Source organism: Indicator indicator, chromosome 21, assembly GCF_027791375.1.
Source record: "Indicator indicator isolate 239-I01 chromosome 21, UM_Iind_1.1, whole genome shotgun sequence".
Taxonomy (NCBI): domain Eukaryota; kingdom Metazoa; phylum Chordata; class Aves; order Piciformes; family Indicatoridae; genus Indicator; species Indicator indicator.
In genome coordinates this window covers 19,310,305-19,336,566 of record NC_072030.1, presented here as the reverse complement: position 1 = coordinate 19,336,566, position 26,262 = coordinate 19,310,305, and the positions used below count along the sequence as shown (strand labels likewise).

General features: G+C 50.3%; 1 protein-coding gene across 1 annotated transcript in view; it reads right to left on the bottom strand.

Moving 5' to 3' along the window:
• The window catches only part of CCDC9B (coiled-coil domain containing 9B), a 37,125-nt gene extending 11,597 nt beyond the window's left edge, over window positions 1-25,528 (bottom strand). Inside the window, exons 1-7 of the mRNA XM_054390696.1 lie at window positions 25,499-25,528; window positions 19,706-19,759; window positions 16,129-16,242; window positions 14,806-14,910; window positions 13,451-13,513; window positions 12,885-13,052; window positions 9,715-9,864 (exon numbers count right to left, since the gene is read on the bottom strand). Coding sequence (XP_054246671.1) covers window positions 9,715-9,864; window positions 12,885-13,052; window positions 13,451-13,513; window positions 14,806-14,910; window positions 16,129-16,242; window positions 19,706-19,726 — 621 coding nt within the window. The 5' untranslated portion in view covers window positions 19,727-19,759; window positions 25,499-25,528. The remainder of the gene's footprint in view (window positions 1-9,714; window positions 9,865-12,884; window positions 13,053-13,450; window positions 13,514-14,805; window positions 14,911-16,128; window positions 16,243-19,705; window positions 19,760-25,498) is intronic.
• Between the last annotated feature and the right edge of the window lie 734 nt (window positions 25,529-26,262).

The following is a 26,262-nucleotide window of genomic DNA, read 5'->3' as shown; positions in this document are numbered from 1 at the left end:
CAGCCAAGCAAAACTGGAACACAAAGGGCACAGTGGCAGCCAAACCGCCCTGTCAGCTCTTCCAGAAAGCATGGGTGCTGAGCTCTGACCCTGGCTGGGAACAGGGGATTTGTTCCAGTTATTTGCCACCCCCAGCATTCCAGAGCTGGATGTGGGAAACTCAGGATACTGGTCTCAATGCAGAATCCTCCATTCCCAGCATAGTGGGGGTTGGAAAGGACCTCTAGAAACCATTCAGTCCAATCCCCCTGCTAAAGCAGGGAACCCACAGCAGCTTGCCCAGGAGCACAATGGCCAGACAGGGTTGAAAGCTGTCCAGAGAAGGAGGCTCCACAACCTCCCTGGGCAGCCTGCTCCAGGCCTCCAGCACCCTCACACCAAACAAGTTTCTCCTCATCTTCGGATGGAACCTCCTGGGCTCCAGTTTGTGCCCACTGCCCCTTGTCCTCTTGCTGGGCACCAGTGACAAGGGTCTGGCCTCAGCCTTTCACCCCTCCAGATCCTTCAGCTCTTGCTGAACACTGGGGCACTCAGCCTTTTCCTCTCATAGCGATGCTCCAATCCCAGCATCTTCAGAGTCTCCACTGGACTCTCTGCAGTTGTTCCCTGTCTCTCTTGAACTGGGGAGCTTGAACTAGACTCAGGACTCCAGCTGTGGTCTCCCTTGGGCAGAGTAGAAAGGAAGGAGAACCTTCCTCAACCTGGCCACACTCTTCTTCATGAGCCCTAGGAGACCTTTGGTCTTTTTAGCCATGAAAGCACATTGCTGGCTCACGGTGACCTTGTTGTTCGCCAGTACTCCCAGATCCATCTCTGCTTCCTATGAAGCTGGTGTAACTCCAGTTCAGGTGGAAGCTTGTCTGAAGACATCCTTGGATATGAGAAGGAAGATGTTACCTGCATTGTCCTAGGATTTCTCAGAAAAAGTTTGGGACAAATTGCAATGGGATCTGTGATCAGAAAATCCACCCCTCAGCACATCCCAGCCTGCTGCAGAATGGGCTAGAAGGTGGTGAAAGACAATCCTAGGTGTTTATTTCAAAAGTATGTTGTGGTAGGTAACCAAAAATGCTCCATCCAGGCTCAAAGTCAACTTCTCCTGCAGCCCCCATCTGAAGAACCTACCGTGAGGAATCTAATGAGTCCCTGCAGCCCCCCTCTCTCACATTGTAGAGGTTAAGCCAGCAGAAAGCTGCAAAGTTTGCTTGTATGAGGAGGCTGGCTGGGGAATGAGGAGAAGACGAATGTTTAGCCTTTAAAGCAGCTGTAAAGGAAACTCATCAGTTTAGAGAAAGTATGAAGGACCCAGCTGCAGCCAAAGCTGGAGCCCCTCCATCCCTGAGGGAAGCCTTGTGTGGGAGGAGAGACAGGAGGGAAAGAGCATGGATTGCTTCAGAAATGCCAAATACAGCTCATGACTGGGTTCAGTTTTGGGGCCCTCACTCCAAGGAGGCAGTTTTGATGCTGGAGTGAGTTCAGAGAAAGGCAACAAAGATGATGAAGGGTCTGGAGAACAAGGCTGGTGAGGAGCACCTGAGGGACCTGGGTTTGTTCAGCTTGGAGTAAAGGATGCTGAGGGGAGACCTCATTGGTCTCTACAGCTCCCCAAAAGGAGGCTGGAGCCAGGTGGAGGTTGGTGTCTTCTCCCAAGGAACAAGTGACAGGATGAGAGAAAATGGCCTCAAGCTGCCTCAGGGGAGGTTTAGTTTGCACATTAGAAGAAACTTCTTCACTGAAAGTTTCTCTGACAGTGGACCAGGCTTCCCAGGTAGGTGGTTGAATCCCCATCCCTGGTGAGGTCCAAAAGCTGCAGAGATGTGGTGATGAGGGCTGTGGTTTAGCCTTGGTACAGCCAAAGAATGGTTGGTCTCTATGATCTTGGAGGTCTTTTCCATGTAAAATGATTCTGTGGTTCTATAGCAGCTTGGAAGCTGGGCCAGGGAGCTGCACAGGTGTGTTCATGGCTTCATCTGAGTCTGCATATTTCTGACGCAAGCTGATGCGAGGAACAGCTCAGCCTGGACCCTTCACAATGCCCAGGTGTGTCCCTGAAGAGAGGAAGCAGAAAGCGCACAGAGCCCGAGGCAGGCTGTGGGGGGTGGCACTGCCCTGCCAGTCTGCAGCACAGCACAGCTTGTCCTCAGCCCTGGCTCTGCCAAGGAGCAGCCAAGAGCCAGGAAATGTGCTGGGCAGTCCTGGCTGAGGGACCCTGGAGAAGAGGCAGTTCCTGTGTGGCTAGGACCTGCAGCCCTGAGGCTTTGCTGCTTTGGGCACATCGCAAATGGTTGTGTCACAGGGACACTGCACAACTCGCATCCTTTCACAGCCCCCACTCAAAGCCAGGCTGCCTTTCCCCTTACTCTGATGCTATTTTTGCTTCTCAAAGGGCGCTTTGGAAAAAAGGACCCAAACAATATTATCCTTCCCCAGCAGGACACCAGGTCTGAGCTGTGCAGGGAAGGAGACAAGGGTAGCCTTGGGAGGAGAAGAGACGGCTCCAGGGAGAGCTTAGAGCAGCCCTGGGGAGCTGGAGAGGGATCTTTGACAAGGGCTTGTAGTGACAGGAAGAGGGACAATGGCTTTGAGCTGGGAGAGGGCAGATTGAGACTGGAGATGAGGAAGAAATTCTTGACAGTGACAGTGGTGAGACGCTGGAACAGGTTGCCCAGGGAGGCTGTGGCTGCCCCCTCCCTGAAGGTGTTCCAGGCCAGGCTGGATGAGGCCTTGAGCAGCCTGGGCTGGTGGCAAGTGTCCCTGCCATGGCAGGGGGTTGGAGCTTTAAGGTCCCTTCCAACTCAGGCTGTTCTGTGATCCTCTGCTTGTGCACTGGCTGGGGAGCACACTCTGGTGTTTGCTGCGTGCTGTCCTGCGCTGCTGTCACCCTGCTGTGACACACCCAGGCCATCAGGAAGCAAAACTTTGTTCTGCCCCTTCCTCCTCCCTGCCCCCAAAATGATGAAATACGACAAATATCAGCCCAGAGTTCAACGGTTCCTGCATATCAGGGATAAGATGTGGGGAGGGACAAAACCCTCGAGCAGGCAGAGATGATGTTGGTTCATCTTGAGATTTATGCCAGGATTTCTCCATCTCCCAGCCTCAGAATGGTCTGGGGTGGGGCAAAGCCTGATCCTAACCAGGATCCAGCTCTGGGATCCCAACTGCCTTCTGACACTGGCTTTGTCTCACTCCCAGCACACACACACACAGAGCTAAGGTTCCTGATGCCATTATCCAGCATTATGTTAAGCATCGTTTTGAGCTGACACTTCTCCAACCCGAAAGCTTTCACAAGCTTTCACATCTCTGAGCTACTTCACTGTCACCTTATTTTAAAAGTATCCACAATTATTAAACTAACTTTGGTGCTCACTTCTCCAGACACATTTAGGCACCAGAAGTGACATTTCTTTTGCAGGAGGAGTTTTGTGAAAGCTCAGAGCTGGTTCTCCAGTGCTCAGGATTTTGGAAACCAGTACATGAGAAGATATTTTTTTTCTAACTCTTTTTTGAAAAATCTGCCTACTAATTTCACTGTCTGAAGGTAGTTCACGGCTTTTCAGCCCCTCTTTTTGCCTCTTCCCACTCTTCCATCCCAAAAGCAAGTGTTTCTCCTGTCCTGGGTTTGGTTCCTCACCCATGCAAGCACAGGAGTCAGACTCATCTGTCTAAGTCCCTGAAAGCAATTTTTGTGTCTCTTGATTACAGTCACTGCTGCTCCACCACCCTGGGAAACTCTGTTAATAGAAGGACAAATTAAAAGCTCTGAAGCCCTATCAACAGTCCATTTAAAAGATTACAAATAATCTGCTAATTAATCACTGTGCTCCACTGGTCCTGGGCTGCCTGCTCCCATCTCTCACGTATTAATGATCCTGAAACACTGCCAGAGTGGCTTTTAAGGGAAACTGGTGCTAAACATTAAGCATTATCTCAAACCCTGACAGAGATTTAGGGGCTGCCAGGCAAAGGTGGGAAGGAAGGTCCCAGATGTGTCACCTGAAGCCAGCAGCAGCACTGGAGGCCATGAAGTTGCAAGGAGCTAGAATAACTTGGTTCCCTCAACCCCTCTGTGGTAACAGAGGCTGAAAGAGTCCTTCACTGGGTAGAAAAAGAAAACAAGCTTCAAGATGGCAGAGTAAAGGCACTGGGGCTGTTTCAGAAGAAAAGAAACCAGCAGAAGAGCCTTTTTTTTTTTGTCCTTACATTTCCTCTTTGGCAGCCTCTGCCACATCTGTGTGATGCCAGCTGATGTGCTTTGGGACTGACAGTGTGGTCCTAACTGGAAGCACTGAGGGCAGCAAGAAGTAGTATTTTTTACCTCCTCCTCCTTTTTACTGAATTTTACCATGAATAAAAAATAGAGAAAATAATATGGGATCATGAGGATGCCCATCAACTGTTTTAATTGGATACAATGGGCAAGGGCAGGGAGGAGGAGGCAGGCTGGACAGTAGCCAGTCTACAGGACGTCACCAAAGGGGAAGCGGTGGATATGACTCTCTCTCTTCTAGGCACCATTTCTGTAGGAGGGAGGACACAAAGAACCCAGAATGAGCAGGAAACCAGCTGGGACATGAGGTGAAAAATCCCAGCCATGATAGGGTAATAGGAGAGGCTGAAAGCTAAGCCTTGAACTGGGGATCTCAGCTCAGGTCCTAACACACAGATATTAATGTAGTTGGCTCATATTCAGCTTCTCATTCACCACCACCTTCCCCCCCCCCCCCCCCTCCCCCCCCTCCTTTTCTGCAGGTCTGCTCTAAATTTCTCCATCCTCCAGCCTGGACTGATACCCAGGATTGCCCTGACCCAGGAGCAAGACCTTGCACTCGGCCTCATTGAACTTCCTGAGGTTCTCTTGAGCCCATTTCTCCAGCCTATCTTGGTCCCTCTGGATGGCACACATCCCATCCTTCAGCTACACCAGGCTCTCCCTGTACTAATCAATTTGGTGATGAAAATCAAATTTCTCTTTTGGATTAACAACTACGGATAGAAACCAAAAAGTGGCAAGAAAAGGCCTTTCTCCATGGTAGAAGTTTAGCAGAGTGGTGCCACTGGAACACGGGCTGCTCAACATGCTCATAAATGGTCTGGAAAAGGAGCTGAAGAGAGAGTTGACAGTTCGGTGATGATACTAAATCATCCAGAGCAAAAAATGTAATTTGCCAGGAAAGAGCTGCAAAAGATTTCTTGACACTGAGTGCTTGCACCACAAAATCACAGATGAAATTCAAGATCAATACTACACAAGAACTCACACTGAGAAAAATGCCCCTTTTTACACACACAGAGGCAGTAATGAAGCCTAAGCTATGATTAACACTCAGGAGTGACATTTTGGTATTATTGTGACTAGTTCTTTGAAAATGTCAGCTCAATTGGTTAGGAAAAATAAGCAAATAAAAAATGCAAAAAGTTGTTAGACAGAAGAATAGAGAAGGAGCTGGAAACACTGATGTGTCACAGAGTGAATCCACAAGAGCCCACAGCGTGAATACCACAGATGGTTCTGGCCCTCTTGTGTTGAAAGCGTACAGGAAAAATAACAAAGGCACCAATAAGGGCAATGAGAGTGATCAAAAATATAGACCTGCTTCCTCTGCAGACATGTCTAAGTAGGGTCAGTCTCTCAGTGCTGACAAGGAGGTGGCTGAAGGGAGATGAGACCCAGATAGATAAAATAATTTGTGCCTTGGGCAGGTGAGCAGAGGATGATCTATGCACTGCTTCCCATAGGGCAGAAAGCTCAGCTGCAGCTATCAGGTAGAAATACTGGAGAAAAAGAACCATAGAATTGTTTGGGTTGGGAGAGACCTCAAAGATCATCAAATCCAACCCTCACCCCAACACCACCATGACCACTAAAACCCTGTCCCCAGGTGCCATGGCCACACATTCCTTGAACACCTCCAGGCATGGGGACTCTACCACCTCCTTGGGGAACCTGTTCCAATCCCCGACCACTCCTGCAGCAAACAAATTGTTCCTAATATCCAACCTAACCCTCTCCTGGCACCATTTCAGGCCATTTCTTCTTGTTGTATCACCTGATACTAGGTAGAAGAGACCGATGGGTTGTCCAGAGAAGTTGTGAATACCTGGAAGCGTTTAAGATCAAGCTGGATGGAACCTTTAGCAACCTGGTCTAGCAGGAAGTGTCCCTATGTCAGGGGGCTTGGAACTAGATGATTTTAAGGTCCCTTCCAGTTCAAGCTATTCTGTGAAGATTCTATGATTCATTAACTAGGAATGGAACAGGGCCTAGGGAAGTCACTGGGAACAAGGAAACCTCCTGAGCTCAGATGGACTCTGAAACATATCCAGCTGGTGACAGATATTGGAAATTAGGGCTTCACTTTTTTGTCTTTTTCTGCATGATAAGAGGAACAAAGAACAACAAATTCTCCCCTGAAGCCCATTTTGAAACCAAGCTCATTATCATGCTCTCCCTGCCTCCCCATTTCTCTGCTGTTGGAGGTAAGCTCCGTGGCATTCCCTGGGCTTGCTCCCTGCACACGATCCCTGGAAGCACCCTACCTTCCAGGGAGCAGCAAGCTCCCACTCTGTCCCCTGTGAGCTTCCAAGATGTTGGAGGTGGGATGGTTCAAAGAGGAAACAAGGGACAAGCTCTCTGTGCCAACAAGAAGCATGACACCCTCATTAAATGGGTCTCGCCAGTGACGTTAGTCACAGGCTGCTGTTGAACCAAGGTCCTGTGCAGACGGAAGATGATTAAGCAAAACTGATCTTCCTTTAAGGTCTGAAGTCATGCTGAGGGCATATGCTGCTCCTCAGCAGGGTTATTTGCTAGCTAGAGTTACATGAAGTCACTGTCACTCTCCTGTGCTCCTGTTTGGCCCAGAACAAGGCATCAAAGTGACACATCAGTTGAATATAGCACATGAAGGCACCAAATGCCTCTGCACAATCCTTCTCCCTGTGGAGTCCAGCCCCAGCATGTGCTCATCCAGCCCTAAGCAGCCTTCCCCCACAGCCTACTGGTGCTAGAGGAGGTCCTGAGTTTCAGCCTTACCCTGTGCCAGTGGAGCAGTGGGGTTTGGATTGCAGGGAAAGTAAAAGAGAAGACTCAAAATGAACTTCGGTATCTGAGGAGAAGCAGCATTTGAGCTCTTTGCATTCCTGGGGATTACCAGGTTTGCCTTCTAGCCCAAGCTGGGTGAAAGAGACCACTGAAGCTCTGCACAGTTGAGGAATGGAGGGCTGGCAGAGCCTATGTGAGCTCCTTGCACTGCTCCATGGGGGTAATTTTGTTCACTGAAAATTGCTTTCTGAAATAAATGGTGGCACAGTGGGAGCTGGAAGTAGCAGGAGCAAGACCCAAGCTGCTGAGTCACCAAAATTTACTTCACATCCTCTGTGCCACCCTATGATTCAAAGCATCAGGTCCTCAGTGTTTCATGGAGAAAGGTGTAGGCAGATATGGCTCCCAGCCAGCTCAGCTGGGGGCTTGTTCTCTGACACACTGAATCTGCCTCCACATGCCTGGAGCCTCGGCCCCAAGAGGACCCTCAGTTCCATGATGAAACCACATGAGAGCAGCCTGATCTAGCTGGAGGTGTCCCTGGTGACTACAGGGAGTTGGGCAAGATGACCTTTAAGGGTCCCTTGCAATCTGTGACTCAGAGATTTCACCTTTTTAAGGGCTGTTCATGCAATTTGATCAGGGGTCAGGATATGAAACCAAAATCCAGGCACTCCTCCTGATGCTCCCTCCTAGCACAGTCCCAGCCCTGATGACCTCTGGGACAAGGACTTAAACTTAAGACCAACAAGAGCAGAAGCAGAAACACTTGCTCTGCATATCACAGGATCACATCTGACAGCCTCAAAGACAGCTACAGCATGGACATGGCCAAGTCACTCTCATCATGTCCAGGTGTGCTGGTGGTGCCTGGGCTGAAACACGCAACAGCTGTGTGAACCTCTGGGGAAAGGACAGCTACCAGTGGCTCAGTCAGGCAGTATATATCACAGAATTCCCCAGTCCCAGCATAGTGGGGTTGGAAGGGAGCTCTGCAAGATCATCCAGTCCAACCCTCTTGCTAAAGCAGGGCACTCACAGCAGCTTACCCAGGAGCACAATGGCCAGGGGACATTTGGAATCTCTCCAGAGAAGGAGACTCCACAACCTCTCTGGGCAGCCTGCTCCAGGACTCCAGCATCCTCACACCAAACAAGTTTCTCCTCATCCTCAGGTGGAACCTCCTGGGCTCCAGTTTGTGCCCACTGCCCCTTGTCCTCTTGCTGGGCACCAGTGACAAGGGTCTGGCCCCAGCCTCTTGCCCCCCACCATTTAGCTCTTGCTGAGCATTGCTCAGATCCCCTCTGGGGCTGCTCTTCTCCAGGCTCTCAGCCCCAGGGCTCTTGGCCTTTGCTCCTCATAGAGATGCTCCAGGCTTCCCAGCATCAGAGCCTCCACTGGACTCTCTCCAGCCCTTGAACTGGGGAGCCCCAGAATACTCCAGAGGTTTATGGCATTCAAAAAACCTCTTGGTAGCCATGAGAAACGTACATAGGGGCTTCCAGCACCTAGGTAAACTCGGGGGAGGAGAAGCTGAAGTCTAATGTGGGCAGTGAGCAGATGGTTGGCTGCAGTCCCAGAGAGGGTACTGCACTGGCCTCCCAGCATTCCTGGGTGTGTTTGGCAGCTACACCAAATGTTGTTTTCCTTCACAGCCCTTGCTGACCCCATCTGCTGCAGGCATTCTTACTTATCTCTGCAAACTCTCCACTAGAAAACATCACAAGGCTCCATGTGTGTGAGGAGAAGTATTTGAAATATGCTTGAAAGATTAACAAAGTTCATCCAGCTCACCAGTAGGTTATGGCCAGGCACAGCAGGACTTGGGTTCAGAAGCAGGTACTGCCCAGCTCTGTGAACTTTAAAGTCATGTAGTGAGTGAAGAGGACGTTGCTCCTGACCCACTCTGCTGTATGGCCCCAAAAGAAGCTGGTCAGTGACAGGTGGTGAGATTCATGCCCTGTATCTGGCAGTGCTTTCACCCATCCTCCCAAAACAGCATCGGATGTCTTTGAGAAGAGAAGGTTCTGGGGGAGAACAGAAGACTCTGGGGAGACCTCATAGTGGCCTTCCAGTACCTGAAGAGGGTTACAAGAAAGCTGGGGAGGGACTTTAGATAAGGGATGGGAGTGATAGGATGCAAGGTGATGGTTTTGAGCTGGAAGAGGGGAGATTTAGACTGGAGATTAGAAAGAAATTCTTTCCAGTGAGGGTGGTGAGACACTAGAACTGGTTGCCCAGGGAAACTGTGGATGTGCCCTCCCTGAAGGTGTTCAAGGCCAAGCTGAATGGGACCTTGAGCAACTTGGTCTAGTGAGAGGTGTCCCTGTCCATGGAGGTGAGGGGGCCGTGTGCATGGAACGAGATGACCTTTAAGGTCCCTTCCAACCCAAACCATTATGTGATTCTATGATCTTAGGGACCCAGTATGTGTCAGAGCCTGATAGCTCTAGCTGGGCTCACAGAGAAGGGACAGGACCGCAGCCTTTCCTCTTTCACAGTGATTGAGGACAGAGGTTGATGATGATAAGCTCCACATCAACAACATACGGTTTCTTCCAAAGTCCTGTCCTGGCTCCTAATCTGTCTAGATAGCCTTCCTCAAGACAGCAGAACAAACAGCTGCCACTGCTAGGATGCGGTCCAGTCATCCCCAGTGCACTGACCTTTTCCTTGTTGTCCATGGTGATGGCAATCTGCATCCTCCTGCCCCTGTGGAAAGCCACCAGCTGGTTGGTGTCCTCCTCGCCCAGGTCTGGCGCCCTGCCTGGGCCAGGGAGGCCCTCGGGGTGCCTCTCGCTGACGATGCGCTTGCCCTGGGAAGCACAGATGGAGTTAATGACCCCTGCAGGAGCCCTGAGCCCAGAGAGTGGCCATCCCCAGTCTGGCAGAACAGAAAGATGGTCACTCTTCTGGGTTTATAAAGCTGCCACCCCACTCTGAGGGCTGTGTCATATTACATAGGTGTGCTTAACTGAGCACAGCTTAGCAAGCTGGGATTTACCCCAGTCAGATGCTCTGCAGCATGAATACTGAGTGATGTTTAATGGCCACTGTGGTCTTAGGCTGATGGTAGGACTCAATGACCTGGAGGTCTTGTCCAACCCAAAAAATTCCATGATTCTGTGTTTTTATTTCAGACAGGCATTGTGTCATTGAAACACAGGTGAAATTGTCCTCTCACCAAACACCACCTCCCAATAAAAATCATAGACTTGTTTCAGCTGGAAGAGACCTTTAAGATCATCATGTCCAACCTTCAACCTAAGACCACCATAGCCATTAAACTATGTCCCAAAGCACCATGTTCACACATCTCTTGAACACCTCCAGGGATGGTGCAACCTCAGCAACCTATTCCAGTGCCTGACCAAAATATGCCTAGAAGGTAAAAAAAAAAAAGGGAAAAGAGGGTTGTATCCAACCTTGCCCACAGAGCAATTACTACCCTGAAGTGCATTAACACAAACCTGGCAGTGTTCCAAGTTCAGGTTGCATGGGGCCTGCAGCAACCTGGTCTGGTGGGAGGTGTCCCTGTGATGCCAGGGGAGTGGAACTGGATGATCTTGAAGGTCCTTTGAACCTAAACCTTCTGTGATTCTACAGTTCTATGAATTTATCCTCTTCATAGCCAGTGGTGTTCATATTTCTGGACTGATTTATTCAGCAGTGGAATAGCTGAGAAAACTGATCCATCAGCTCCCTGAAGAAGGGCACTTTGCCCCTCTCAGATATCATTTCCAGCTGTCTCATTTCATGACTTTACTGTTTGGATTTACATCTGATTCTTATTTTGTTAATGATCTTTGTTGCTGGCTGAGCTCCTGCCAGTGCCCTCAGCCATCACTTCCACAAAACAAGCACAGCTTTTGGACAAAAGGACATACTTTTGTTCATTCAAAAGTTCCATCCTGTGCCCTTTTATTTTTGCCTTAGAAGGAAATGAGACACTTAATAAGTCAGCTCCATCTTTATCTCTGATCTTTTCTTTTCTCTTCATCTGTATGAGTCCTCTGCTCAACTTTAGCAGGGATGAACCAACCTTAGAAGCTCCCCTCTCCAAAGGATGGCCTATTTTCCTCTCTGTTTCTCCTTGGACTTCCAAAGGTGCTGGAGTCTTCATTTCAAAGGGGTTCAAGATCTCCAAGTAAACTTCAGTCAGACTTGGGAACTCTGTGGCTACGAATTTGCTTTCAAAAGCAAACAGCACATGCTGACCTCTGATGTGTCTGGAAGTCTTGCAAGCATCAGAGAACTTGCCATGACACACAGTCTTGATGCCTTGCATTAACCTCACCCTCACTTGGCTCTGCCAGAAGTGCAGATGTTAGCATGGAGGGAGTCATGCTGCAGACAGCCCCCATCAGCAAGACCTTTTGTATCCTTTCTCCAGTCTTTGAGCCTCCTCACACAGGATAAATACTTCAGGAGGCACTGGAGCATTTCCAGCACCAGATCTTCATCCTCTTGTTTTACTTCTTTCACATCTGTCTCATTTGCTGTCTCAGCAGAGACAGGTCTTGAGCTAGTCTGGTACAGGTGAGAGGAGGAGTGGGTCCCTGTGCTGCTGTTGATTGTCTGTTCCTCTTGTCCCTGCATGGGTGCTCTCCTCCTCTAACATCCCTCAGTCTGTGAGCCATCTCACTGAGGGCCAGGAGTTCCCAGTGTGGGACAAGCAGTCTAAGAAATCACTGATATTGTTTAATAATGAAGCAAAAGAATCACAGAATTGTTTGAGTTGGAAAAGACCTCTAAGGTCATCCAGTCCAACCATCAACACCACCTCCCTGGGCAGCCTGTTCCAATGCCTGACCACTCTTGCAGCAAAGAAATTGTTCCTAATCTCCAACCTAAACCTCCCTTGGCACAATTTCAGGACATTGCCTCTTGTCCTATCACCTGATACTAAGGAGAAAAAAATACCCCCACCTCCTTTCAGGGAGCTGTAGAAAACAATGAGGTCTCCCCTTAGTCTCCTCTTCTCCAGGCTGAACAACCCCAGTTCTCTCATCTGCTCCTCACAGGACTTATGCTCTAGACCTTTCCCCAGCTTTGCTGCCCTTCTCTGGACCTGCTCCAGCCCCTCAATGTCCTTTGTGGTGTGAGGGGCCCAAAACTGACCTCAGGATTTATCAAACCCTTCTTGGCAACTAAGTTTCACCATGCCAAAGCTGCCACTAGGATCGTTTTGTCTTGATGCATAGGCTCCATGAGGGATGGTGGAACCCAGGAGGGGCTGGCTTGAGATTTAAAGCATGAAGCAGCATTTTCAATTACTTTTGCCCCTCACACAGGGTTTAATTAAGTCTGCAAATACTGGCTGACATTAGCAGCTGCAACAGACACGTGTCACTGGGGTTTTCTGCTGCATTTAGGATTCTCTGGGATACAGTAGCAGGGAGAAATGGTGCTGGTTTTACCAGCAGACATCACTGCCTCTCTGGGGAGTGATGCAGCTAAAGCTGTCTGAGCTCCCACTTATTTGCATCCTCTTTCTAGGCACAGTGACACAGTTTAGCAAGGCCTGTTGGTGGCCCGGGGGACAACAAGGGAACTGATCTCTCAGAAAGGGAACTGGATGGAGCTACTGGGAGGTTTAGCAAGACCTGGGGCTGAATCAGGCATGAGGAGGAAAGTGTGTGGCAGCTGAAGCTGAGGACTGAGGCGGTGCTGAAGGGCTGAGAAAAGAGGGAGAAGCAGGAGGAAGCAAATTTTTCCCTTCAGAGAGGGGACACCAGGGGACATGCTGAGCAGAAGGCTCTAGGGAGAGGCAGAACAGAACCTCCTTTGTAAGTCAAATGGCTGCAGTGCAGGAGGAATCCTCCTCCCTTCTCACCTTGGCTTTGTTGTCCATGGTAACAGCCAGCTGCATCCTCTTCCCCATCCTGAATGTAAACATATGATCTGCTTCCTCCTCCTCCTCCTCTTCTTCCTCACTGCCAATGCCAAACCCAGGGCTTGTAGGACAAGGGCTCCCCCATTTCTCACTCACCACCCTTTTGTCCTGGAAAATGAATGATCCCTGTTAGTAAACCCAGGGCCCTCAGCTCTCCACGGCAAGCCCCTTCCCCAAACACACCTGCACAGGAGCAGGGAGCCCACCTAAGACCATGCTGGCCTTGCCCCAGGAAGCTTTCTGTGCCTGGCACTGTGCCCTACCATGCCAGCCCTGGGGCACAAGGGGCTCCTTGTCTGCTTGGCAGCCAAACCCACAGTGACAGCAGGTCTGGAAAATCCTTTGCACTTACAAATCTGACATTTCAGACTAAAATGCCATAGTTAGGGGAAACAAAGGCCATCCTCAGCTCTTTCTGCAGCACTCCGAGTTAGCTTGGGCAAGCCTAAGTACTGATGGAGATGGCCTTGGAAGCCAAGTGGATGGCTCCTGAGGGCGGTGCTCACCATCGAAAGGGCTGGGCTATCTTGTCCATAGTGTTCAGTCTGGGTAATTGCATCTTTCAGGTCCTGTATGAGAGAAAAATGTGTGCAACAGAGCACCCCTGGAGAGAAGCAAGGGCTGGGGCATGGCTCAGGAGTAAGCAAAGCACCATCCTGGATCTGACAGCCCAGGAGCACTGACTGCATGGAAGGGACTGGCAAAGGGCTTCAACCAGGGCTTCCAGCAGGATGGGCTGGGTGGTTTACCAAGCCCCACGCTGCCAGGAGGGGTGGGCAGGGCTTGTCAGACACAGATTTGGTCCAGCGAGGAAGGAAAGGAGGGACCTGAAGCTTTTGCCCCAGTTGTGGGAAGCCCCGCAGCAACCAAGGGCTACTTGCTTTGCACTCACAAAGCCTAAGGAGAGAGTGACTTTGCCTAGCCTGCAGGCATTCCCAGGGGCATTCCTGGTGTCTCCAACAACACACACATGGTCTGCCTAACATATCTGCAGTGATTCTGACACCTAAGACCCATCCAGAGCCATATGTGCCTGTCCACACATACATTCACAGAATGGCAGGGATTGGAAGGGGCCTCTGGAGATCATGGAGTCCAACCCTGCTGCCAAGGTAAGGTCACCTAGAGAAGGTCACACAGGAACACATCCAGGTGGGTCCTGAAAGTCTTCAGAGATGGAGACTCCACCACCTCTCTAGGCAGCCTGCTCCAAGGGCTCCCTCACCCTTAAAGAAGTTCCTCCTCATGCTTAGATGGAACTTCTGATGTTCCAGTTTGTGCTCATTGCCCCTTGTGCTGTCACTGGGCACCACTGAACAAAGCCTGGTCCCATCCTCCTGACACCCACCCTCATCAACAGATCAGCACTGGTCAGATCCTCCCTCTGTTTGTGCTTTTCCAGCCTAAAAGCCCCAATTCTCTTGGTCTTTCCTCCTCAGAGAGATGTTCCAGTCCCCTCAGCATCTTTGTAGCTCTCTGCTATGCCCTCTGCAGCAAGTCCCTGTCCTTCCTGAATTGGGAAACTCAGAACTCGACCCAGTTTGGCCTCAGATTTGGATCCAGATTTGGCCTCAAAAGGGCAGAGTAGAGGGGAAGGAGAACTTCCTTCAACCTGCTGGCCACCTCTGCTAATACTGTGTGCTTGGGTACAGGTGCCTGGGCAGGGCTGGAAATTCATCTGCATCAGCTCAGATGACTCTGAGCACACATCCCTGCAGAGCTGTCACATCTTTTGGCAAGGGTTGAGGAGCTGTGTCCTGTGTCTGAAGAAGCTTTGCTGTGGAGTCTTTCCAGAAACATCACTTTGCTGAGGCAGGACTGGGTGAGAGCTGGCCTGTGGCAGAGGAGAGGCATCACTTACATTATGGGCTTTGGTGATGGTAATAGTGAGTCCATCCTGCTTGGGTCTCCTGGAGGTGACAGCCATGCCCTCCTGCTCAGCTCGCTTTTTATCCTCTTCTATTTCCTGAAAGACAAGGAAATTCTCATCATCAGCCTGTACCTGGATGTCTGCAGAGGAAAGGTAAATAAATCCATAGAGGCAGCTCTGGGTTACCACAGTGTCACACAAACTAGCTCAGACAAGCCAGGCTGGATATCTCCTGCAGGCCTGGGCAGACTCTCTTGGCCAAGACAGGATCAGAAAACCCAGGGGTGTAGCTGGAGAACTCCTAACTCAGAGGGAGATGCTGCGGTAACCGGCAGGCTGCTGGAGCCTCCATTTGCCTTTATTTTCCTTTTTTTTTTTTTTCTTTTCATGTAAACTCTTTTGGACATGTCTGTATTCCATGGAACACTGAGACCAGCTGGGAAGAGCTTTAAACCACATCCCTGCCCTGGCATGGAAGATAAACTTATCAAAACTCAGCCATGAATACAGAAGGATAAGCAGGAAACACTGGGAAGGAGACCAGGGAAAAAAGTCAGAAGAATATGAGGTGAAGGGGAGGGATGGGTGTGATGCGATGTAGGAAGATCTGGTGAGATTGCACCTTGAGCACTGTGTCCAGTTTTGGCCACTGCAATATACGAAGAACGTTGAGGGGCTGGAGCAGGTCCAGAGAAGGGCCACAGAGCTAATGAGGAGTCTGAAAACAGGGTTGGGGAGAAGCTGCTGAGGGACCTGGGGTTGTTTAGTCTGTAGGAGAGAAGGCTGAGGGAAGACCTCATTGTCTCTATAGCTCCCTGTGAGGAGGTTGGAGCCAGATGAGGGTTGGTCTCTTCTCCCAGGTAACAAGTGATAGGACAAGAGGACATGGCCTGAAATTGTGCCAGGGGAGGTTTAGGTTGGACCTTAGGAATAATTTCTTCCCAGAAAGGGCTCTCAGGCATTGGTATAGGCTGCCCAGGGAGGTGGAGGAGTCACCATCCCTGAAAGTATTCAAAAAACTTTGCAACATTGACTAATGGTCATGGAGATGGAGGGTGGAAGGTTAGACTCAATCTGAGAGGTCTTTTCCAACCTTTATGATTCTTTGATTCCATGAAGAGGGTAGGGTGAGAGGAGATGCTGCAGCCAAAGCTGCAATGCAGGAGCTGTATCTAATGGCAGAGCTCTGCCCACCCGCTCCCAGTGCTTTCTGACATAAAAATGGCATCTGTGTCACAAAATGACTCTGAGACTGCTTCACACTGAGCTGGGGACCCCAAAGTGATCAGGGTGGGGAAGTCCCTGCAGACTCACCTGGTACCTTCGTATGAGCGCTTCGTTCTTCTTCCGCAGAGCCAAGATTTTCTTATCGAGTTCAACATCCTTTTGCTCTTTCTTCCTCAACACTGCATCCTCCACAGCAGCATCCTGAGAACAGAAGCAGCACAAACCTTCTCAGTCATCAAATGACCAGGATGAAACCTGGTCCTCCTGTTTGGATAGGGTGGAAAGTGGAAGAGTCATTCCCCACCATTTCTCCTCCATCAAACAGAATGCTGTAAGCTGCCAGACTGACCTTCTCTATTCTTACTATTTTTGATCAGCATTGAGGCAGTTAGAGTAAAAAGCCACTTTGCTGGCTGTCAATAGGCTCTAGAATCAACACGCTGCTTAGCCACATGCAGTAGGTGCCACCTCTCCCTGCTGCCAGTTCAGGTGTTCTTAGGCACAGCAATTCCCCTCTGTTTACATGCAAAAAGCACCTTGGTTATTACCATAGGGGACAACAAAATGGATCCTTTAAATTCCAGTGGCAGCAGTGTCTAGCGAAAATTAATCCTGGTGAGCCTCCACCTACTGCAGCACAGGGATCCATATCATCTAGCATCTGCCTGGGGTTTGCGTGAAGAGCAAAGTGGCAAGGCTGAGATCTCCATGGCACTGCAGGTCTATTTCTAACCATTTTTCATGCTCTCCTTATCAGCACAGCATCTGCATGCTGCACAGATCTTGCATTCCTTCTCCTTCAATCACACTGAACTAGGTAAAACAAAGTGAGACTGAGGAGAGGAGGAAGGAACCCCAAATTTCTGAGCAGGGATTGCACACTTGGACATTTGCTGACCTCACAACTCTATCACCATCCAAGGTGGAGAAGAGAAAGGAGATGGTCTCTAGGGAGACTTTCCAGTACCTGAAGGGGCCTACAGGAGAGAGGGTTTTGACAAAGGCATGGAGTGACAGGACAAATGGTAATGGCTTCAAACTGGAAGAAGCTGAATTTGGATTAGACATTGGGAAGGAATTTTTCACTATGAAGGTGGTGAGGCACTGGAATTACCCAGAGGGGTTGTGGAGGCTCCAAGCTTAGAAATGTTCAAGGTCAGGTTGGATGAGGCCTTGAGCAACCCGGTCTAGTAGGAGATGTCCCTGCCCATGGCAGGGGGTTGGAACTGGATGATCTTAAATGTTCCTTCCAACCCAACCCAGAATATGACTCTATGATCTCCACTCCTATCCCCAGTAAGGGGTTTTATCTGGGCTGGTTTCAGAGCCCTGGCCGAGGATGCTCTACCAGCACAGGAAGAACTTTTTCAGGTGGAGCAACAGGAACATTTAAATCGCCTCCACACCTTCTCTTGATGAACAACAGGATTCTTCCAAGGACTGCAGGAGAATTAAATGTGCTTTTCCATTGTCATCCATCAACCAGGTGAGGAGATGGCCTGAGCAGGTAGAAATTCTTCCAGGGCCACCTTGCAAGGCTTTAGCTGAACAGAAGCATCTCTGTGGGCACCAAACTGGCTGTTTTGCTGATTGCTGAGCGCTGGGGTGTTGGGTGCCTGTGGGTAGGACCAAATTGATGCATGGCCTCCATCACACCCCTTTCATCTCCAAATTCCTTTGAAGGAGGGCTGAGATGCCAGCTCAGGAAGAAGTTTGAAATTCCAGCCCAGGTTCTATTTGTGACCTTCTCTTTCCAGAGGCATGGGGTGGAAAGGGCCTGTTGGGCTGCTCACCCTCTCCATGCATTTGTCACCATTTTGTTTGCAGTGCAACACAGCAACACAAGGGCAAAGGGGGTGGGTGGTCTTTCTACTTCCAGGTGAAGACCAGTCACTGGAAGGGAAGTTTTGCTGGTATCCAGCACTTCTCCTCTTTTTGGATGAAGCCATCAACGTATCGCTCTCGGCACGATGTGTTTTATGGAATCATAGAATTGTTTGGATTGGAAGAAACCTAAGATCACTGAATCCAACCATCAACCTAGCACCACCATGGACTTCAAACCATGTCCCCAACTGCCCCCCGAAAAATCTGTTTCACCTCCCCAGAGGAGGCCATGAAGATTATCAGAGGGCTGGAGCACCTCTCCTATGAGAACAGGCTGAGGAAATTGTGGTTGTTCACCCTAGAGAAGAGAAGGTCCCAGGGAAACATGGTATCTGAAGGGTGCTACAGGAGAGCTTGGGAGGGACTCTTTGCAAGGGCTGGGAGTGACAGGACAAGTGGTGATAGCTTTGAGCTGAAGGTGGGGAGGTTTAGACTGGAGATTAGGAAGAAATTCTTTACAGTGAGGGTGGGGAGACACTGGAACAGGTTGCCCAGGGAGGTTGTGGATGTCCCCTCTGTGGAAGTGTTCGAGCCCAGTTTGGATGTAGCCTTGGGCAACCTGGGCTGGTGGGAGGTGTCCCTGCCCTTGGCAAGGGGGCTAGAATGGATGATCTTTAAGCTTGCTTCCAACACAGGCCATTCTATGATTCTAAGAACAGCTGGGGAGCTGAGGATGAGAGGTGGCCCTGCCCCTCACACCCAGGGCCACAGAGCAGTGCAAAAGCTCCCAGCAGCATTTGGAGCTCACGCACCAGCCCCAGGGGCTGTCCCATTGTATGCTTCCAGCTGAGTCAGCGTTTGTCCATCGGCCACTCACAGCCAGCTGATCACAGGGAGCTGTGCCCTCTCCTTCGCTCTGGAACAGATCCACCACCCCAGCCCATGGCTGAGGCTGATGATCAGGATGAAAAGGGGCTACTGGATTCCCCCCACAGAGAAGAGCTCTCCCAGGGAGCCATGGTGCCTGTGTGTCACAGCCATGAGAGTTATAAATGGCTTTGGCCATGGCTTCAAATCTCAAAGCAGCTCAGCCTGAGCCTGCTGGCCAGCAAGGCAGAGCAAGGGAGGACAAGGAGAGGCTTCTTGCTATCACAAATACAAATGTCACCAAAGGAGGGGTAGAAAATGAGCAGTTTCATGCCTCAGGTCTGTGACGACATCTGGCTCTGCCATGCCCCCGCTCCTGGGTGGGACATGCACAGCTCACAGGGGCTGTGGGGACACCTCTCTCCAGGATCTCCAGGCTGTGTTTTCCCACATAGTTCCACCATCTCCTGCTTCTGCAGCCAGGGAGCTTGGAGGCAGCAGGGCTGGGAAAGCGAGGAAGGCAGGAGGTGCGGGGGAGGGAAGCAGGGCCCTTAGCTAACCCTCTCCTGCATAGGCAAATCCATTTGCTCCCTATAAGGAATACCCTCCGGTGCAGCAGCTGCAGCCGAAAGCCTTTGCTGGGACAGCCGACATCCAGCACTGCCTGGCTCTCTGTTTGTCATCCACCCTGGTCTCCCACCCTCCTGAGAAGCACATTGTCCTCAGCCAAGCACCACAGCCTGCCACAGCCATGGACATGCAAACCCTGGCACCCAAAAGCAACCCCCCCACCTCCCCCCCCCGATGCAGTGTCTGTTTGCTCCCCGTGCCTGCCAGCAGCCGGGCGAGGAGGGAAAACAACAAAGCAACAACCACCAAAAGGCCACCCTGAAGGACACGACTGCAAGTCCTTCGGTAGGGGACCCCAGCAGCCCACACCCCTCCCAGGCCCCAGGCAAGCAGCACTCACAGCTCGGTGCATGTTGGACATCGGCGGCAGCGCCCGGCAGATTCCAGAGCAGAGCTAAAAGAGGAGAGCCATCAGACGGCCTCCCAGCACTGGTTGCACAGCCTACAAGATCATGTTTTGATTACAAAAGCCTCGTCTGGGCTCCCAGCCAAGAGCACTGGCTGCCTAATATACCAACCACAGACAGGGCTTGGAGAGCCTGTGTCGTCCTCCTCTCCAACCTCACTCCCTTTTTTAAAAGAAACACACCCCTTCCCCCCGCCCCCCCCCCCCCCCCCCCCCCCCCCCAACTCCTTTTGACTTCCTGATGCCACCAGCCCTGGTTCAAAGTGGAGAAAAGCCAAGCAAGCAATGAAAAATTGGGCAGAGAAGCAGCTTGACGTCGCTTTGTGGCCACAGAATCATAGAATTGTTTGGTTGGAAAAGCTCTCTAAGATCTTCAGGTTGTGTTGTTTGTCACGTGTGGTTAGCTGCATGCCTGCCAGCGTCACAAATTCACAGAATCATAGAATGGTGGGGGTTGGAAAGGACCTCTGCAGATCAAAGGCAACCCCCTTGCCAAGGCAGGGTCACCCACAGCAGGTTGTACAGGATGCATCCAGGTGGGCTTTGAATGTCTCCAGAGATGGAGACTTCACCACCTGTCTGGGCAGCCTGTTACAGTTCTCTGTCACCCTCAATACAAAGAAGTTCCTCTTCACGTTTGGATGGAACTTCTTATGTACAAGTTTCTGTCCATTACCCCTTGTACTGTCACTGTGCACCACTGAACAAAGCCTGGTCCCATCCTCCTGACACCCACCCTTTAAGTATTAACCAGCATTAATGAGATCCTCTCTCACTCTTTTCTCCAGGCCAAAAAGCTCCAAGACCCTCAGCCTTTCTTTGTAAGAGAGATGTTTGGTTCCCTTCATCATCTTCATAGCCCTCTGCTGCACCATCTCAAGCAGTTCCCTGTCCTTCTTGAATTGGAAAGCCCAGAACTGGACTGAGGACTCCAGCTATGGCCTCTCAGGGCAGAGTAAAGGAGGAGGAGAACCTTCCTCACCTGCTGGCCACACTCTTCTTGATTGCACCCCAGGATGTCATTGGCCTTCTTGGGCTCTGCTGCAATGAGCACCCCCAGCAGGCTCCACAATCTCATTCCCACTGTTGATTCTGGGGCTGGGAGAACACTGAGTCCAGAATGTCTCCCGAGTGTGAGCTGGGCATGAGCCTCCATGGCAAAACAGGTGCTGGATTTTCATCTTTCTGCTTAATTTTGATATTCTCCATCAGTGATTTCCTGCTTCTAAAATGTGCTTTTCTCCCACAAAGCAGAAGTGATGCTGTGGGGTGGGCATCGCCAGCCAGCACCATGACTAGCAGAAAGCACATAGTCAAAGGAGAGATTTCCCCAGTGTGCCCCCATCTGAAAGCTAACACAATGACCTCCAGAAGAGTCACAAATAGCATGTTTGTGGGAGACAGGCAGTGTTCTTCTGCACCTTGGGTTGCTGCACTCCAAGCCTTATCTCAGCACCATGTCCTGAGTGTGAGCTATGTCTCCATACAACACAGACTGGTTGCCCTTTTCCCTCAGTCTCCAGGAGATTCAGATCAGGCAAGAGGAGACCAGGAAATGGAAGCCCACCCGAGCGTTTTGTTGCCCAAAACTGATGCATACCTCAGCCCTGATGAGGGCCTTGCTATGGCTGTGTGTTGAAAACACCCAGCAAGCCCTGCTGCTGGTACCTTTCCCACCTAAGACCTCTGAGTAGGTCAAAACATCCAAAGAGGTCAACCTGAAACTCAATTTGGTTCAAGGGAAGCTTTCAAAAGACTTTGAAGACCTCTGAGTCTGTCCGTCCTCTATACAGTACTCAAGCCGTGGGAGATCAGGGCTCAGGCACTAAAGAAATTGGCTTAGTGAAAGAGCTTAGAGGGAAAGACTGACCCACATTAATTAATAGCTACTCAAATGATGAAAGGAAATTGAAACTATTTCCCAGGCAGTGCCTCTGGATTCAGGCTTAATGAAGGAAATGAAGATTCTGCCATGGATGGAAAGCTGGGAAAAATATAGGAGAACATTGCTAGAGCCCTAGTGCTGGTCAAGAATTTTGTGGTGTATACCCTGTGCAGAAATTGTGAGCCATGTGGGCTAGAAACACATGTGCCCTAGGAACACAGAAGATCTGGGAGGGTGGTGCTGCCTTGGATTTCCAAGCTGGCACAATCTCATGTGGGTAAGCAGCTGGGTCCATGGTGCTTACCCATGGATCACAGCAGTTCAGGGACCACATCATGCCCAAGCTGTCAAGGCTTCAGCTAAGTGTTTACAAGGAGTTTCCACAGACCTTCCAGGCATGGTATCCTAGGTCTCTGCTGTTATTGACAGTGTGGCCAAGCTCTTCCAGCCATGAGCAGGCACAAAGAGCCCCAGAATGCCTCTGCCTTTGCTAATGTCCCTGGAGAGCTGCAGCTCCCTGCAGGGCAGTGTTGGCTGCTCCGCTGCCCTAGACACAAATTGCTGTCAGTGCTTTACCATGTCTGAGTGGCACAAGTGACAAGCATCTATGTCACAGAACCCCAGCATGGGTTCCAAACCAGCCTGTTCTGCCCCCATACTCAAGCTGCTGATGCTGCTTCCTTGGCTGGGTCCTTTTGGCCCTGGTTTTTCATGTCCACGGTGTTAACCAAGCATTTATATTCTCAAGCTGTGGAGTCTCCTTCTCTGGACAGATTCCAACCCCCTCAGCCATTATGATCCTGGGCAAACTGCTGTGGATGACCCTGCTCTGGCAAGGGGGTTGGACTGCATGATCTCCAGAGGTCCCTTCCAGCCCAGGATTCTGTGACATTTGAAGAGACCAGCTTAATTACTCACTCAGGAACTTGTCCACCACCCCTAGAGCTAATCCCTTCTATAATCACCAGAAGACCTTTAACAGGCAGCATGGCCTGGTTCTGGGCTCTGTGTTGTGCTCTAGCTGCTGTGGACTCCCTTGTGCCTTCTCTGAAGCCTGCCCAGTGCAGAAGCCATGGGGTGTACCCAGCATAGAGACCCCAGGCTGGCTCTGCACTTTGCTTTGCACTTCCTATTTCATGGAAAGGGGATGTGTCATCTCTTGATAACTAATGGCAGCCCCTGAAGGAGCAGCCCCTGGAGCAGACAGGAGCTGGCCTTCAGGAAAGCCTGGAAGCTGGAGGAATTCAGAGGACATAAGGGGATTTGGGGCTTGGCTCACGTCCTTGAAGCACAGCCTCCAGCTGCCTACTTGGAGCCCCTGTTCTCCACTCAGGACAAAGCTTGCTGGATATTTTTCTGGGGCAAAGGAAGGAAATCAGGATCATGAGCTGTTCTTTCTGGGCTTGTGATGATGAGACAGTCCCTTTCACTAGCTGGGGGCTGCAAAGCCTCTCCAGTTTCAGCACAAAAAAACATCTCTGACAGGAGTCCACAACCTCCGCAATCCAGGATGACTTTCAGCAGCTTGCTGGAAGTATTGCCCATCATTTTAACAGCAAGACTGTTTCTTCAAGGACTGAAAGAAAGAATCTGATGCCCTAATGAACCCAACCCTGACTGCTCTGAGAAGCATTCCTGGCATCTCAGCAGAAAACACCTCAGCTTGAAACTTTCCTTCCTTCTCCCTCTGCTCTCTGTTAAACTCCTCCAAAGTCACTCAGTCCCATGCTGCCACTTCTCCTAAGTGCACTTCACCCATCTTCATTTTGGCTTCTCTCCATCTTCTGCATGACCTCCATCTAGTCAACAGATGGCACTCGGGAACTGCTGGGAGAAGCTGGGAGCCAGCTCCTAAGCCCACTGTGGCAGGAGCCTGAAGCCTGTCTCCTTGGGGAAGCTGCTTTGATATTGTGTTGGGGCTTCAGAGAAGATGCTGCCCAAGGCTCCTGAGTAGAACTGAGAGAACCACCCTCACCAGGCCTGAGGGACAGAGGGAAGGATGGGAACCTGCAGTGTGTCAAAGAGGAGGTTCCTGGTGGCCTGGAGGCAACAAGCACAGAGCAAACTCACCCACAAGAAGCAAACTCCTCCTCGGTCTCCCTCCTTTACCCTCAGCTCTGGTCCTGCAGCTGCAGGGTAGGGAGGAGTTTGAGGAGCTTCCTCCAGCCAGCCAGGAGAAAGGCCAGCACATTCCCTAGACTGGGAGGAGGGACCAAGCAGAAAGCTGAAACCAGCTTTAGCTGCAGATTCCCAGGGATCAAAGGACTGCTGAGCCATTCCTCTTTAAATGTGTCAATATGCAATTAACATCAAAACTGCCATGTGGTCACAGCATGGAATGGGTCCTGGTCCTGCTTGAGATCAGCAATGAAGGTCATAGCTGCTTACACTGAGGCGCTGCCTTCCCACAGCAAGACCAGCACAGCACCCTCTCAGGCTGTTCAGAGCAGCCCTTGGAGAACACATTTGTCCCCTCTTTTCCCCCCTTCAAGCACATCAGCTCAGCCTGCAGGTGCCCTAAGAATTGTGCCCACCCATGTTTAATGTCACCTTGAATACCTCTGTATCTCATCACCTCTCCTGGCTTTCTCTCCTCCTGAAAAACTTGTACTTCTAGTGTAGGGCCTCTAAAGCTGAGCAGATGATGAGAGGATCTGTCCTCTTAGTTCTTCCCACCTCCAGACACATACAGCAGCGCCAAGTGCAGGTTTGCTGACTCTGTTTGCTACCCTAGCCTTCAGATGTAGGACACAGGACCTTGGGAGGGGTGCCAGACTGTGGAAAGTGGCCAGGACAGCCAGTCAGGCAAGTTCTTTTCATCTTTCATGGTGTGGTGGTTTTAAGGCTATGCCTTCAATTTCTTTTCACAGAGTTCAAGCAGAAAAGTAAAGGAATGTAAATAAATCATGACTGGGTGTAAGAAAGCAAAATAATGATTATTCTAAACACTTCCATTGGAGAGGGAGAAATGTTTAAGAGTCAGTACTCAAAACAAAGTTCAGTCTGTCAGTCGGTCTGGTGTTTTTCCGCTGGGCAGTCTAACGGAGTTCTCCTGTGCTTAGCTTCAAGGATAACATACTGGCATACTGACTTTGAAAGCTAAGTTCTAACAACCTCTTTGCTTCTTTCTTCCTTTTGCCAGGGGGATCTGGAGAAGGCAGGGAAGGAGGGGAGGCAGGGGGGCAGCTTTCCTGGCTTTGGCCAGGAGGGTTTTGTGCTGTTTCTCTTAATTGTACATATTCGTAGATATTGTAAATGCTGTACATTTGTACATATTCATTGCATTCCATCGTAGGATGTAATTTTTGCTTGTACATACAGCTACCTTTGCTTCCGAATTGAGCTAGCCTGGTGTTGTTAGTGTGGGAGTGGAATTTCAGCTCACCACACTACAACACATGGAAACGTGGTCCTTGGGGAACACATGGAGAGCTGCAGACAGCAGCTGGTTCGCCCTGGGTGAAAGCTGTCATGAGCAGGGTCCAAGAGAGGTTCCCCAGCCCATGGCTTAAGTCTAGATCTAGGAGGATGTGGGCAGCCCCGTGGCCTGTTTACTTGTAGCTCACAAAAGTTTACCAAGAGCCAGGTAGCTCCTGGCATGGTCATGTGCCTTTTGTGAACTACAAAAAGTCAAAATTACTCAGCAAAGAGCTGCTTTGGGGCTACACCAGAAGCACCATGACCCACTTTCAGTCTGACGCAGGAAGAAAGAAGTAGCAAACTCAGCAGCTGTTCTCCTGGCCCATGAGCACCTTTCATCCCCACCAAGCTCAATTAGAACCCAACAAACACTTTCACTTCCCTTTGCCAATAGAACTCAGAAGTAAACTCTGGTGACCAACCTTGGCTCCAGGGTCTAAATCAGGCTGAAGACTCTTGGTGGGCTCTAGTAGGGTCACATCACATTGATGCTGCATGGGCTCGGTCAGGGCTCAGGCCACAAGCAGGCTGGTGTTCCTTGCACAGGGTCAAGGTGTGGAGCTGATTTGGAGAACAAGGGCCACCTGTGAGAGGCACAGAGCCACCTGAGAAGGGAGGAGATGAAAAGGGGAGTCAAGCTGGCAATTATGTATTAAAGGACCAGTTCAACAATAATTGATAGCTGGGTAGGGAGAAAAAGTGGAGGTGCATGAAGCAGAGACTTGCTGTGCTGAGCCTGGCTGGCTGAGTGCTTCACTCAAGTGGCAGAAAACTCTTGAAACTGCAATAATCCAGGCTCCAGCAGACAGAAATCATGATTCAAGAGGGTGAATTAAAACCACTTGGAGACAACAGTCCTTCTCCCAGATGTGGTCAGAATTTCAGCTGCATTTGCCTTAGTCCAACCCTTGCATGAGCTGAGCTCAAGTTGTGATAAATTTAGATCCCGTTTATTGAGGTCTAAGAGGAGACCACACCATTCCTCCTGGGAGGTTTCCTAACTGAACACACCACACTCAGAAAAGCCCCTACATGTCGCAGTGAGGGAAGACTTGGACAACAATCAATATGATTAATAAGCAAGCTTCAAACTTTATTGAACATCCAGGTGTTTATATAGGATAGCTCAGATACAATGACAATCTTTAAGTAGAACCATGACAGTTTATTGGACAAAGGCTGAAAG